The sequence below is a fragment of the Tachysurus fulvidraco genome, chromosome 2, assembly GCF_022655615.1.
Source record: "Tachysurus fulvidraco isolate hzauxx_2018 chromosome 2, HZAU_PFXX_2.0, whole genome shotgun sequence".
In the NCBI taxonomy this organism is placed as follows: Eukaryota; Metazoa; Chordata; class Actinopteri; order Siluriformes; family Bagridae; genus Tachysurus; species Tachysurus fulvidraco.
The window spans coordinates 19,658,928-19,675,582 of record NC_062519.1 but is presented as its reverse complement, the minus strand read 5'-3'; the positions used below and the strand labels follow the sequence as shown (position 1 = coordinate 19,675,582).

The following is a 16,655-nucleotide window of genomic DNA, read 5'->3' as shown; positions in this document are numbered from 1 at the left end:
CCATCTACTACATTTTCTTTTGTCAAAACATGAGTGGATCAATTGTCCCGATGAGACAAAGTCAGCTGATCAACTGTGAAAAACTGTGAGAAAACCAGACAAATTAGACCAACTAGTCTAACAACTAACAGACGTCCAGTTGTCTAACAGTTACGATTAAGTGTCAATTACCTGCCTTTTCTTCACTGCTGTTTCTCTACAAAATACAAACTGCTTTTGTGAAATTACAATGGGGAAAAAATGGAGTGTGTGTGTGTGTGTGTGTGTGTGTGTGTGTGTGTGTGTGTGTGTGTGTGTGTGTGTGTGTGTCATGGGTCAGTTACTCAAGAGAAGAGAAGAGAAAAGAAGAGAAGAGAAAAGAAGAGAATGTGAGAAGAGAAGAGAATGTGAGAAGAGAAGAGAAAAGAAGAGAAGATTAGAGAAGAGAATGTGAGAAGAAAAGAGAAGAGAAAAGAAGAGAAGAGAACGTGAGAAGAGAAGAGAATGTGAGAAGAAAAGAAAAGAGAAGAGAAGAGAATGTGAGAAGAGAAGAGAAGAGAAGAGAAGAGAAGAGAATGTGAGAAGAAAAGAGCAGAGAAGAGAAGAGAATGTGAGAAGAAAAGAAAAGAGAAAAGAAGAGAATGTGAGAAGAAAAGAGAAGAGAAGAGAATGTGAGAAGAGAAGAGAATGTGAGAAGAGAAGAGAAAAGAAGAGAAGATTAGAGAAGAGAAAAGAAGAGAAGAGAATGTGAGAAGAAAAGAAAATGTGAGAAGAGAAGAGAAGAAAGGACAGAAGCAAAAAGAGAAATGAGATGGTGGGTAAGAAGAGGAAAGAAAAAGAAAAGCGATTAGGAGGTAAAAATGAAAAAACAATCATGCTCTCACTACAACTGAAGTGCGCTGGGGATCGTTTGGAAGAACGAGTGCACATCTTCCAATCAGTCTCGGTCTGGGAGTTCACACATTCCTAATGTAATAAGAGTGGAAGTAAACACTCAGAGGTTCAGTTCACACACAGACTAAATATCACATACAGAACAAGGAAACCGTATACAGATGAAATTCTTGTGTAAATGATTAGAAACCAAACTATAGAATATAGTCAAGTTACTGTCTAGGACACGGGGGTAAAACACACACACTTTACCAATAGGGCACGAGGCTCTGTGGAGGATTTGATGAGGGTAAATGATACGCAGTGGGGCCTTCACAGGTGATCGTGATCAAAAGTCCTTCATCAGAACAACATGGGCATAATATTACAACATTAATTATTACAATATTAAATTCCTGCCCTGTTCTTTTTAAGCCTTAGATTATGTGATCAATGCCACAGCATCTTCCAGCACCTGATCCCCAGGACCTCCTCTACATCAGGGGAATTTACAAGCCTGCAGATGTTGCCTGCTGCCACACACGTGTTCATACACTTACCCTAATCTTCCTCTCTAAGTGACTTACACGTGCACACACACACACGCACACACAAGCACACGTACACACACACGTGTACACATGCACATACACATGCACACAGACACATGCACACACACAAGCACACAAACACACGTACACACACGTGTACACATGCACACAGACACATGCACACACACGCGTACACATGCACACACACACACACACACACACACACACACACACACACACACACACACACGCATGTACACAGACACCTGCACACACAGAAGCACACACACAAGCGCACACACACAGTATCTAATTCGTGTCAATGTGACATCTGCAGAACTTACAGCAAAGCATGACCACTTTAGCAATAACTTAGAGACCTAACACAAAGACATAACATCAAAACTAACCAACCATATAAAGTACACACTGGGAGGCCTTAGCCACAAGAGGTGCAGAGTCTCAGCGTTGGTTTTTAAAGGGACAGAGAAATCATATAACCCTGAAAGAGACAAAGGGGATTTGACAAGTAGGGAATGTAAGAGAATCACACTGCCGTGGAAGAACTTTAAACTTACAGTCTGAAGGACAGCTGCAAATTTCCTAACACAAGAGGGTAAAGGACTGAGAGAAAACTGTGTGTGTGTGTGTGTGTGTGTGTGTGTGTGTGTGTGTGTGTGTGTGTGTGTGTGTGTGTGTGTGTGTGTTTCACTCTGTTAATTCAATCAATATTCAATCATTCATTTATTCAACTTCAATTAATACTTTCTTATGGTCAGGATCATAGTGGATCTGGAGTTTATTCTGGAAATACTGGACATGAGGTGGGAGTACTAAAGATGAGGTGGGAATACTAGAGATGAAGTGGGAATACTAGAGATGAGATGGGAATACTAGAGATGAGGTGGGAATACTAGAGATGAGGTGGGAATACTAGAGATGAGATGGGAATACTAGAGATGAGGTGGGAATACTAGAGATGAAGTGGGAATACTAGAGATGAGATGGGAATACTAGAGATGAGGTGGGAATACTAGAGATGAGATGGGAATACTAGAGATGAGGTGGGAATACTAGAGATGAGGTGGGAATACTAGAGATGAGGTGGGAATACTAGAGATAAGGTGGGAATACTAGAGATGAGGTGGGAATACTAGAGATGAGGTGGGAATACTAGAGATAAGGTGGGAATACTAGAGATGAGATGGGAATACTAGAGATGAGGTGGGAATACTAGAGATGAGGTGGGAATACTAGAGATGAGGTGGGAATACTAGAGATAAGGTGGGAATACTAGAGATAAGGTGGGAATACTAGAGATGAGGTGGGAATACTAGAGATGAAGTGGGAATACTAGAGATGAGATGGGAATACTAGAGATGAGGTGGGAATACTAGAGATGAGATGGGAATACTAGAGATGAGGTGGGAATACTAGAGATGAGGTGGGAATACTAGAGATGAGGTGGGAATACTAGAGATGAGGTGGGAATACTAGAGATAAGGTGGGAATACTAGAGATAAGGTGGGAATACTAGAGATGAGGTGGGAATGCTGGAGATGAAATGGGAATACTAGAGATGAAATGGGAATACTAGAGATGAGGTGGGAATGCTGGAGATGAAATGGGAATACTAGAGATGAAGTGGGAATACTAGAGATGAAGTGGGAATACTAGAGATGAAGTGGGAATACTAGAGATGATGTGGGAATACTAGAGATGAGGTGGGAATACTAGAGATGAGGTGGGAATACTAGAGATGAGGTGGGAATACTAGAGATGAGGTGGGAATACTAGAGATGAGGTGGGAATACTAGAGATGAGGTGGGAATACTAGAGATGAGGTGGGAATACTAGAGATGAGGTGGGAATACTAAACAGAGAATACACAACAGCAGAATAGCTGAACAATCAGAGAAAACAAGCTGAGGAACATAATAACAAGGTACAGACTAACCACAGCCTGGATAGAGAGATATAGAGAGATAGAGAGAGATAGAGAGAGAGACAGACAGAGAGAGACAGACAGAGAGAGACAAAGAGACAGACAGAGACAGATGCGAGTCCAGCAGCTTTGTTTAATGGGTAATTGCAGTAGGTCTGTAAATCAGATGATAAGCGCTTGTATGTTCGTAAATAATACTTTGAGTATCAAACAGCTGATCTGAGGCCACATTCAATCTGTCCGTGTATACAGAAGGCAATAAGATTCCTATACTTGGTCTAGTAAACATCAGCAGGTCTTTCAGCAGCAGAGTGAGGAGAGATCAGTATTAATGAAGAAAATAAAAGGTTACCAAGGCTGCGTACAGGAAGCAACATCAGGGAGCTGTGTACATGTAGTTCAGTAACACAACACAGATGTCAGGGCACTTGTGGGAAATTAAGAGCGTTTGAGGGATGATTTAAACCAGGTAACGTGCGCTAGGAGCAATGGAGATAAACAATGAGATAGAGGTGGTGTGTGATCAGTAAAGAGCAGAAGAAAAGCATGAAACTGTGTGTGTGTGTGCGTGTGTGTGTGTGAGGGACACAGAGAACACGAACTGTGGAAGGCAGATGCACCACAGGAGAGAAGTTAAAGATGCAGTACACAAAAATGCTGAAATTAAACTGAAGCACAAACACTCCATATGCGTAATAGTCTTTGAAGAGCATACGGGGTGAAAAAAATCTGTTTTTTAAGCTAAACCTGGAGCTTTAAAAGGAAACCTGGGCCTTCTTTCACGAGATAATAAAAAAAAAAAAAAAACAAGATATCAAAGAAAGGGTCAGTAGGTTGATGCGCACTTGCATGAAGTGTTTAAACCCAGAACAGCAGGTGCATAAACTGTTGAAATTGAGGTTAATTTATCATAAATGATTATTCCATTAATAATCACTGTACTTTAATAAGGTTTACCCCCTGTGGAGTAATCCTCACTGCTCCCAGTTCACACCCAGAGTAGACTATATTAACATAATTAAGTCTGATTTACTGTAGTGGAAAAATAAAAACACAACCGCTCCACCCCAGCGCATTACATTAACATTTTAAAATGTTTCCCTAACACGTTCAACCCTTCGCTATTTGTCTTATTTTATGTTATGAAGTCTGGTTAATTTAAAATATAGTCACACTCATCACAACATCTTAGTGTATAAGAATAGGATAAAAATATCTGACAAGTTTGACTTTGTGAGGGCGTCTGGCTAGGACCCATGGATGGATGTGTGTGTTTGTGTTGGTGTATGTACAGGTGTGTGTGTTCAGGTGTGTGTTTGAGCTTGTGTATGTACAGGTGTGTGTGTGTTCAGGTGTGTGTTTGAGCTTGTGTATGTACACGTGTGTGTATGTGTGTGTTCAGGTGTGTGTTTGAGCTTGTGTATGTACAGGTGTGTGTGTGTGTTCAGGTGTGTGTTTGAGTTCAGGTGAGTGTTTGAGCTTGTGTATGTACAGGTGTGTGTGTGTTCAGGTACGTGTTTGAGCTTGTGTATGTACAGGTGTGTGTGTGTGTGTGTGTGTGTGTGTTCAGGTGTGTGTGTGTGTGTGTATGTACAGGTGTGTGTGTGCGTGTGTCTACGTACAGGTGTATGTGCGTGTGTCTACGTACAGGTGTATGTGCGTGTGTGCGTGTGTCTACGTACAGGTGTATGTGCGCGTGTGCGTGTGTCTACGTACAGGTGTATGTGTGTGTGTGCGTGTGTATGTACAGGTGTGTGTGTGTATGTACAGGTGTGTGTGTGTGTGTGTATGTACGTACAGGTGTGTGTGTGTGTATGTACGTGTGTGTGTGTGTGTGTGTGTGTGTGTGTGTGTGTGTGTGTGTGTGTGTGTGTGAGCAGTACCCAACAGTGGCAGTGAGATGATCCTAAAATAGAGAAGTGAAAAATGGGAATAAAGAGAACGTGTGGAGGAATAAAAAGCAGCTGAAAGAGAATAATTCATGAAACACTAAGTGCCACTGAGAGAAGTGTCTTAATAATCGTAACATTAACAGAAACCTTCAGTCAGTTTCAGAAAAATCTCAGACACAATCAGTTCCCTGGATTATGGAGCACATTTTAGCTGAGGATGGAAGTGGAGATCATGCAGCTGTGAGGTGATGACGCTCCCTGCTGCGTCACACAAGTGACACGTTTATAAAGTCACAAATGTTTGGCATTAATTGTGATTCTTAGGATCGCTGTCCTGTTGGAAGACCCAGATGCAGCCGAGATAAACTCCCTGGCTAATAGGAGCTGATTCAGCATTTCTGGATAACTCTCAGTCCTAATGATGTCGTCTATCTCCTGAAGTGCAGGAGATCTTTCACCTCCATCACAGTTATGATGGTGTGCTTTGGCTTAAAAGTTTTACCAGTTCTTCCAATACAAGGCATTAATAATAAGCAAAGAGTTACAGGGTTTTATTATTATTTAACCAGAGAACATTTATCTCTTACTGTTGTCATGAAAGTCAGATAATCCTGTAGGAGCAAAATTAGTTTGTTTGTGCTTCATTACAGCTTGTGAGATTAGCTCATGTACTTCAGGAGGAAGTATCAAAGGCAAAACGTCACTAAAGCTAGAACATCGAATCGGACCATATCTAGTTAACTTCTAAACATGCTGCTGGCCAATCAGAAGCTTCGAAAAGTCATTACACAAGTTAAACTGGTGTGTGTAAACTACTGACACACTGAAATGTTAATATAGTGAAATAAAACTGTCTCTCAATGATTGTTGCCCTAAAGATGTGAACAAAGATGGATCTAGAGATTGAATGTCTGCAGCCTGTGTGTATGTGAAGTATATGAATATATTAATGTGTATATATATACAGTATATATAAATTACCTATGCTAAAAAAAAAATCCTTTAATTCAAGGCTCTTTCCCTGCATCATTAGTAAAATGTGATAGATATTCAAATGAGGATTTTCTGCCCTGATTGTATGATCCATATATTACAGATGTTTAGGGAGTAGGAGGTTATTCATAAATATTCATTTTTATATAATCTCCTGAATATTAAAATTAAGAGGCATTCCTCACTCATATGGATCTATTTCAAAAACCTACACGAGTGCATGAGGCTAACCTGCACTCGCAGCTCAGGATTAAGCAGTGAGAAGAGCGGAAAAAGTCTCAGAAATCAGGATTAATCATGAATACAGATGCTGTGAGACGGCAAGATAAAGATTCTAAAGTAAGGCCATAGAAGAGGAGGGTGTTAAATGTGTTCGTGTGAGTATATAGAATTGTTTAACACTGTTTAATTAACTGCTCAAGATTAAATCGTTTTGGAATAGAAGAGGACGGCATCCATCCCCGTTCTGTGTGAGAGCTTCGTAAACCCTGTGCATAACGAAGCGAGCGTCATTTTGCAAATAAGAGCTTCCTGTTTGTCTAAAAAATGTTCATGTGATCATTGTGTTATTTTTGGTCGCTTGCTTCTGTTACTTCTTAATTGGGTTTTATTTCTATGAGATGTAAACTAAGCTGTTATGAGTGGTTTTCAGTCAAATACACCGGACACACACTGCTCTACGTGGATGTGTAGGAGTGAGTCAGAAGGTGAGCGGGAACTGACCGAGTCTCTGAGAGCCGAAGGTGAGAGCTAGACGGCCGAGAAGATCCTCGTCTTCATAGCAATCCTCATGGGCTACAACCCAAAAGCAGCTCTCAGTCATTTTCTGTGGAAGAATCTACAACACACACACACACACACTTCACATTAGCTAAATAGACGTAATGAAAAACATTGAATGAAAATACAATAAACAAATGGAAAATTTCAGTATGGGTACAAACACATGCAATCAAATATACACACACATACAACACACCCACACACCAGATTAACAGAATAGCAAAACACTGCCAATTAAAAGCACAATAAACAAAGAGTACAAACACATGCAATTAAATACAAACACACACAATTACACATACAGTACATATGCAGAAAACACTGAAAGTGATGGTCTGACAATCCACACTTCGTCTAACTACCGGCTGAGATAAAGAGCTAAAAGATAAAGAGCTTCCACTCAAAATGAAAATACAATCCACTAAGCAGTAACGGTAAACTTGAGAAAAAGTAAAAGAGATATCTAATCAAATATTCATTGTGTGCTAGAGCAGATCCCCGAGACCGTGGCCCTCGAGTGGCTCATCTGTAACTCTGTCTGCAGGCTTAAACAACACAGAGCTGCTCCTTCAACCTCTGTTCACGTCAAATCCGCTCGCTTGGTCGTCTAAAAGGAGCAACCGTGATTAGGGGGAGAAAATGCCCTGCAACTAAAAGTCAGAACACGGTCGTGATTTAGCTGGAGACATGAATATAAGAAATAAATAAAGTAAAACCAGAGGTAGGAAGAAAGATTTGCAGGATAATGAGGAAGAGATCTGTGGAAGCCCGAGAGCTGAAAAAGTACCACATCGTAATAACTTCTAAAGTAACTAAGCAACCTGTGCTATTTAAGAGAGAGAGAGAGAGAGAGAGAGAGAGAGAGAGAGAGAGAGAGAGAGAGAGAGAGAGAGAGACAGACAGAGAGAGAGACAGACAGACAAAGAGAGAGAGAGAGAGAATAGGAGAGAGAGAATAGGAGAGAGAGAGAGAGAGAGACAGAGAGAGAGAATAGGAGAGAGACAGACAAAAAGCGACTGATACATACAGCGAGAGAAAGAGAAATACAACTTACTCTAATAAGTCTGTCGATCAAAATTCTTATTCATTAAAAAACATCTTCCACACAGAGGTGATTATATACTGTATATATATATATATATATATATATATATATATATATATATATATATATATATATATATATATATATATATATAGTGAGAACAATTAGCAAATACATTACCACCTTTGAGGAGAAAAAACAACAACAACTGTAACATCTGTGATATTTATCCACTGTGTCATGCCTCAGATAAATAAAAATACATCAGCAGTCTTCATGCCTCAGGTCATCCCTAAGTCAGAGGATGATGACTGTACGATGTTGTTGTCTCAGAAATGTTTCTAAACCAGGCAGAGTGGAGCAAACGCTAGCAATCAATATCACCAAGTACCTTCTATTAAAGATTTTACTCCTTCTCCCCACATTAGGATGTAATAATACAGCAAAATAAATGGTCTTATTCTTGTTTTTCATTATTATTAATACACTTAAGACGTGTTCGTGTCGCCTCGGTTTTCCTGGAGTGATGCCGAGTTCAATGGCAACGATTAGGACAATTACATTTATATTAATATGTTATGGTTTCTAGGGTAACAACTCACCTAACAATAAATAGATTTATTTATATAAACATATACACATGGATCCTTAGTGATATATTACAAGCTTTCTTTTCTTTTTTCTTTTCTACCCTTAATTAATTACGGATGGATATTACTTTGAAAAAAAAAAGACTTTTTTTTCCTTTTTCAACACTTTATTTACACAAGTCAAATATCATTGAAATTCGTGGTGACGCAATAAATAAATAAATAAATAAATAAATAAATAAATAGGTTAAGATGGTCTCTATATTAGACAGAGAGAGAGAGACACAGAGTTATAACAAAGTTATAAACAGAGAGAGAGAGAGAGAGAGAGAGAGAGATAACAGAGTTATAGACAAAGAGAGAGAGACAGAGAGGGAGAGAGAGACAGAGAGAGAGAGACAGAGACAGAGAGAGAGAGAGACAAGAATACAGACAGAGAGAGAGAGATATAGAGATATATATACAATATATATATAGATATATATATATAGATATATATAATATACATTCACATTTGCATATATTATATATATATATATATAAATATATATACATACATTCACAGCAGATGATACAGATATATATACATGCACACCTATATATATATAACACTAGAATACCTTCACACACATATATATATAGATATATATATATATATATATATAGATAATCGATATATGATATATGATATATATATATATATACATGCACAACACACCTATATATATATATATCTATCATATAGTATATCTATGATATATATATGCACACAGCATATATGAGTACATATATAGAGTTTACTAACAGATTCATATACATAGATAAGACAGATATACATAGTATACAGCACACAGAGAGAGCTGGAGAGAGATAGTTAGATATGATGATACATATATCGAGATATATATATATATATATTATAACTATGGTTTATAGACAGAAGAAGTAGAGAGAGACATAGAGTCCATTCACAGATATTGTAGAGATATTCTATATATCTATCATATAGATATATATATACAACCAAAGCACTACAACACTATATACAGATCTATAGTATTATATCTATCTATACTCTCTATAGCTATATATACTATGTCCCACAGATACAGATCATAGAGAGAGAGACAATCCACACATATATATACATACGTATATATATATATATAGATATAGATATATATATAGATATATATATATAGAGATATAGATAGTTATATATATATACACACATTCACATATAGATATTATATATATATATATATACACACAACAACACAACCTAAAAACCTTCACGATATATATATCTATATATATGTATATATATTCAACGCATATATCTACACAGATCCCCATCTAAACAGTCCCACATATATAGACTCACAACACCACATCATTCACAGATATATATATACATTACACATATATAGAATTATAAAACATATTTCTATACATATATCGATAGACAGAGACATATAGAGATAGAGAGAGTTATAACCGAGTGTATAGACAGAGCTATGATATACATGATCTACAGGCACATCACTTATATATACTATATATCTATATATATATAATAGACCATATACGCACAGTCATATATAGACAAGTCCCAGTATTATAATATATAGATAGATATCTATAGATACTCTATGATATCTATCTACGATATGAGATCTATATATATATACACATATATATATATATATATATAGAATATTATATATAATCATAGATATATATGTACAAACTTATATACATAATTCACATAGAAATATATATATATATATATATATATATATGATAGAAAATGGGCCTCTCTACTCGACTAGATCTATCTATATATTCACTTCTACGCTCACGATATATACATTCTTCTTTTGAATTATATTTTTCGACTTCTCTCATATATATCTCACACTCTCTCCCTCTCTCTCTCGTCCTCCCCACTCTCTATACTAATACACTGATATATATCATCTTTATATCATCTATAGAGGCTATATTAGATATATACATTCACACTATATACCTACATACACAACATTATATATAGATATATTTGTATATGTTTTTTATTTCTTTTTATACTGTACATATACCATGCATCCCCACAGCTCTATATATATGATATATATATATAGATCACTCATAGATATATATATATATATATATCGATATATATATGCCACAGATATATTTTTTATATATTTTGTTTATATATATATTCACACCTATATATACAGACACACATATCTATATATTTAGATTGATATAGATATATTTAGTATCTATACATTTCACACATATATATACAATACATAGATATATATATATATATATATATTCACACACTATAGATACATACACACACCTAGATATACTCTATATAGATATATATATATATATATATATATATATATATATATATATATATATATAACAATTATATTTTGCTATATTAGAGAGAAGAAGAAAAAGTACTAATGCCTTGTCAGTAGTACCAGTTGTAGCACAGCTGCTTTAAGTAGTAACACAGCTGCTTCTACAGACAGGGGTACACACACTTACACACTTCCCCCAATCCAACTGCACAGCTCTTGTTAAAAAAGAGATAAATGTTTTGGGGAAGGAAACATGAATACTGCATCTAATGTGTCATCTACAGCCATTAGAGCCCTCAAAAGAGCACCATTATCCTTCTAATAGTTAATTAGCAAACAGGTTTCAGATGAGCAAAAAACATATGGCTAACTTTGTGCAACATCTGTATGTCAACTGCAAAGAGCACAAAGATGAAATATTAATAGCTATATGGCAAAGTAATAACGCTCCAAAGGGAAGGAAGCGGGGTGTCTAACGATACCTTTTGATCCTTCATGGAGAAATTAAAGCTTGTATTTAATGAGGTTTGGCAGTGAGCAGCAGAAGTTTCCTTCACAGTCGCTTCCCAAACAGCTGTCTTTTTTTCCCTCCTCTATTTTTTTTGCTGTTGTACTATGATGTTAAGTGAGGGACTTCTATGTGGGATGGATTAAAGTATGGAGTGCTTACCAGAAAACAGCAAAGCTGTAAACAAACAAACAAACATAACGCATGCTATTATGCATGTGTTCTACAAAAGATGATCGAATAGATGCTTACAGGTTACTTAGGCAACATGAGATGTGTACTCAATCTGGCCATCTGTACAGAGGGATTCTTTTTTCTTTTCAAAATCAGACAGACTACATTTGAAGATGCTTTGTAACCCCTACACAGGACGCTTTTAATATGGTGCATTAACAAATGTGTCATTCGGAAAGTGGAGTGTGTGTGTGTATGCGTGTGTCTGTGTTAGTGTATGCGCGTGTGTGCAAGTGTGTGTGCATGTGTCTGTGCGCGTGCGTGTACAATGTGTGTGTGTGTGCAGGTGCATGTGTGAATGCGTTTGTGTATGTGTGTGTGTATGTGTGTGGGCGTGTATGTGCACATGTATGTGTGTGCGGGCGCTTGTATGCATTTCGCGTGTATGTATGTGTGTGTGAGTGTGCGTGCGTGCGTGTATGTATGCGTGTGTATGTGTGTGCGTGTGCTTGTATGTGTTTCGCGTTTATGTACGTGTGTGTGAGTGTGCGTGCATGTGTGAGTGTGCGTGCGTGCATGTGTGTGTTGTGTGTGTACACAAATTAATTTGTAAAATGGGAAACCTTGTCAATAACACTGAAACATGGACTCTATCATGGATTCGAATCATAGATTGTGTAATTCTTACTAATTCAGTACAATATTTTAATCCTTTTATAGAAGCATTTTATAAGAGTTATTTGATGATTAAGTGACTAAGGGTTTTGAACATCACACACGTAAAGCTTTTGATATTTCTATAGCATGTTGTGCAGTGTGGCCAGGAGCTTTATCCCACTGCCACTAAGGAATGCCATTGCCATGAAGAGGTCATCTCTCGTTCTATGTTTCTTTGTTCTCCATTACATCCATACTCCCCAATGGACCCCTTTTTCCGCATCATTACCCACCTTCCATCATCAACCTTCCGTCCCCCCTTCCCTTTTTCTATCCACTCACCACATGAGTCAGACCAGACCACCTTCTCCCATTGCTCCATGGTCCATTTTTAGTGTTTCTGAGATCTCAAGCCCAGACGTCACAATTTGGCCTTTGTCCAAGTCCCTCAGTCCCCCCTCAGTGCTTTTCTTTCACATCACCTTCAAAATTGACGTTTTATTCAATGTTTTTTCCTTGCCCCCCACAGTTCTATAATCAATGCTATTTATTTGTAAATCTTACCTTGGACCAGTTGAGGCGCTTCATGATGGTCTCAGGCTTGAACTCCTTCTTGGGCTGAAGGCCGAAGGGCAGCACATTCTGGTTGGGGAGTGACATGAGACCCCCCAGTCCTTTATTAAAGAAGGGGGTAGGATCCTTCACTCCCCCAGTTCCTTTCCATCGAACCATCCGATTTCACTCTTTTTTATTCTTTTTTTTAACTTATCCTCTTTTTGTCCAGCATCCGGGAACAAGAGGTGGAGTCCTTGTGGGACAAGAATGATGATGATGAAAGACATGGGTTGGATCATTATTTATGGTGTCCAGTACAGCTTTCCCCACACTTAGCCATTTTTGAATAACCATCATTGGAGGAGGAGGAGGGGGAGGAGGCACTCCAGGCATGGCAGCACAGCCTGGCAAAGGTGGGGGAGGTGGGGGAGGAGGAGGAGGTAGGGCCCCGGGAACAAGAGGTGGAGGTCCTTGTGGACAAGATGAGGAGGATGAAGACATGGTTGGAGCAGTAGGTATGCCAGCTACAGCTGCCCCAAACTGAACAGGGTGGAAGAAAAAGCATTTAGTCAGTGTTCAATAGGGGAAACATGTATACAGATCATATACAATATACATATTGAACGATCAGTAAAGTTTTAAAAACTTTTGTCCACTTACACTCTCAAAAATGATGTGGACACCTGACCATCAGACCAACATGTGGTTCTTCCCCCTCTTTTTAGTAAAAAAAAAAAGTCATCGTATGTTCAAACCTGTTCCAGCACGACAATGAACCTTGTGCACACTGCGATACTAAATGTGTCTGAATAGGACATGCGTATGAGCATGATGACATGATGAACTCTTTACACTACAAAAGAATAATGTTTATATAGATTTAAATACATTGCATTGTATGAGAAAAATATCTGGATTCTAACTTCTTATAGTTCGTCACCAAACAGAACACTATTTCCACAGTGAAGCAGTGTGGTGGACTGGTTCAAGCCAGAAACCTGAATGTGTTGGAAGTGTCCAGTCATCACTCCAATTCAGAATCTACTGCGTCTTGAGACACAATTAGGGTCATTTAACTTCCATTAGATACACTGAATTTTATATATATACAGACTTTATATATATATATATATATATACACACACTGTAAGTGCACTAAAACAGCATAACCACCACTTTATACAGTACGATTCATGGAAACAACAGGCAATACTTATATAAAACTATTATGTAACCAAGACGAAGTACAGCTGCAGGCAAGAATTTATGGAAACTGTAGACGCTTTAATTCATAGACTGTACCAACCGTCCTAAATCATCCATTTTAGGCAATAAGGTGGAATGAATTACAGCAACATTTATGTGGGACATGGAATAGCTTCAAATGATAGCAGACTGCCAAGATGGATCACTTTAACTGCCTGTATTGCAAACTTTCACTTCGCTCGTTGGGCTCCGTTATTTAACAACTGATCGGCACTATCGACGGTGGCCTAGTGAGCCAAAAAGCAATTCATCAGATAAACTGTTCAGCTGGTGCTCTATTTATCATGCCGATCTGAAGGTTTGAGGATCGACTGGGGAGAAAATAAAAGATCATTTCTACTACCTGCCGAGTGGCACGCATTCTTCACACTTAGTAATTGTTTAACCAGATGCTGAAAAAGAAATGTAAAAAGCCCGTGTCAGATTTTTCAGGCAATAAGTATTTAAATTGATGTCTTAAGGTCGTTTAGCCAGATTACTCTAGAATTAAATCCCTTTGCTTCGATCAATATATCGAGTCTGAATCTGTTTTCTTCAAAGTCATTCCTAAAGCCACCACAACCACGACGGGCTTTCAAGAAAAGAAGTTAAAAATCAGCAGTTGGAGATCTCAAACTAATCAGAAGAGCAAATGAGGATTAAAATAAGGAAGATTAGCGTTCATCTGACCCATCCAAGAGGGAATTCAAGAGCAATCAGTGGCCACAATTAGACAGAGCGTTACAGGCATTGGCACACGGTGGATTAAAAGTCGTTGTAATACTTATAGATGTATCATAAGCATCTATCAATAGAAGGGTCAGGAAATATATACTTTCATTTATACAACTGAGCAGTTGAATTAAGGGCCTTGCTCATAGGGCCCACAGCAGCTTGGTGGTCCTGAGATTCACACTTCCAGTCAGTTGTCTGGTGCATTAACCACTGAGCTACCAAACTTCCACTCTTTATGAAAGACTTTCCATTCGTTTGTCAGGGCTCTGTGCGGGACATTGATGTTCCTTCATTCGATATCACACACCATGTCTTCATGGAGCTCTGTACTTTGTGCACAGGTACACTGTCATGCTGGAACAGGGTTTAAGCCTCTTTTTCCATTGAAAAAATAACACTACAGCTTATAACGACATTATCCAAAGATCAGCAGTCATCATTAAACTTGAGGAATTAGTGTTGGGTCTGTGGTGAACTCAGAGTTTGCGATGACCCGTTGAGCTCTCGGTTGCACAAACTGTTGTAGAAATGACATTATTTACACTTAAATAACATTTTATTAATTTCCTGTCCGGTGTCACACAAATGAAGATGAGGTTCACTTTAGAGTCTGGTTCCTCTCAAGGTTTCTTCCTCATATCACCTCAAGGGTTTTTTTTTCTCATCACTGTCACCTTCGGCTTGCTCATTACGGATAGATGTTAGAGATAAGGAGGAACTTAAACTTCTATACTTCTGTAAAGCTGCTTTGAGACAATGTGAATTGTTAAATGTGCTATACAAATAAATGGAACCGAATCGAATTATACCTAGACGACTGCTTCGATCTTTGGTTTAACAGTTTTGTTGTAGGCCCAAATACAGATCGAATGGTCAGGGTTCCATAAACCTTTGGCCATATTGCGTATCCATGACGATGACTTCATTACATAAAAAAAAGAAATATTTTTTCACCAAATCAAAAAACTGTGGCTGCATCAGATCACAGCATGGAGGAAGGACAGCAGGAAGCATCCAGAAATGTTCTTTTTTTTTTTTTTTTTTTTAAATTCATCAATGTTGCACGGCTTGCCGGTGTATTTTCTTCCAGAATACACAAAATGCACAGCGCTCATGGAACGCGGCATAAAATCAGATAAAACTGCAGTCTGCATTCCCTCCAAAACTACACAGAGAAACACTCAGAAGCTGCACAAACACTAGATCTGATTTAATGAAGCGGTTTGAAATTAGCATTTTATTTTCTGCTCATTTAACTGCAGACACAGTAGTCAGTGGCTTATTAACCAATTAGAATCAGGAGTTTTGCCAGTGAACCTCGGCGAGATCAAACCGATGTAGACCTATTATAAAGAATAATAATAATAAATGTGTAAGATGTGATGTCATTTACACTCCTCTCTCACATGGTATCTATTTCTTTGTATTCGCAATGCCTTGTAGTATTGCAAGGATTTTCTCCTGTGACTACAATAAAGCCTGTCATTTTTTAACAAATCCTTTTTCTTTTGTTTTATTTTTATATTAGGCAGGAATACCGTTGCCACGTCAGTGCAATTAAGCCACTCTGGCCACCGAGAAAAGCTGCACACGAGTTGGCTTAAAGCTTTTAAAAATAAAAATAACCCCGTACACGACAAGTGTTCTTTTCCCAGCGCATTTCCTGTGTAGTGGTTTCAAACAAAACTCTTTCAGACATTGCGCCGGGCGTTGCATCAACCAGAGCTGCTACTGTGACCGTGCTCT

General features: G+C 38.0%; 1 protein-coding gene across 2 annotated transcripts in view; it reads right to left on the bottom strand.

Moving 5' to 3' along the window:
- Positions 1–16,655, bottom strand: part of diaph3 (diaphanous-related formin 3) — a 287,316-nt gene that overhangs the window by 152,890 nt on the left and 117,771 nt on the right. The window contains exons 17-19 of one of the 2 annotated variants that reach the window (XM_047808135.1): positions 13,288–13,469; positions 12,939–13,053; positions 6,957–7,071 (exon numbers count right to left, since the gene is read on the bottom strand). In XM_047808135.1, the coding sequence (XP_047664091.1) occupies positions 6,957–7,071; positions 12,939–13,053; positions 13,288–13,469 (412 nt within the window). Of the gene's footprint in view, positions 1–6,956; positions 7,072–12,938; positions 13,054–13,286; positions 13,470–16,655 lie in introns of both variants that reach the window. The other variant, XM_047808138.1, reaches the window with a different exon arrangement.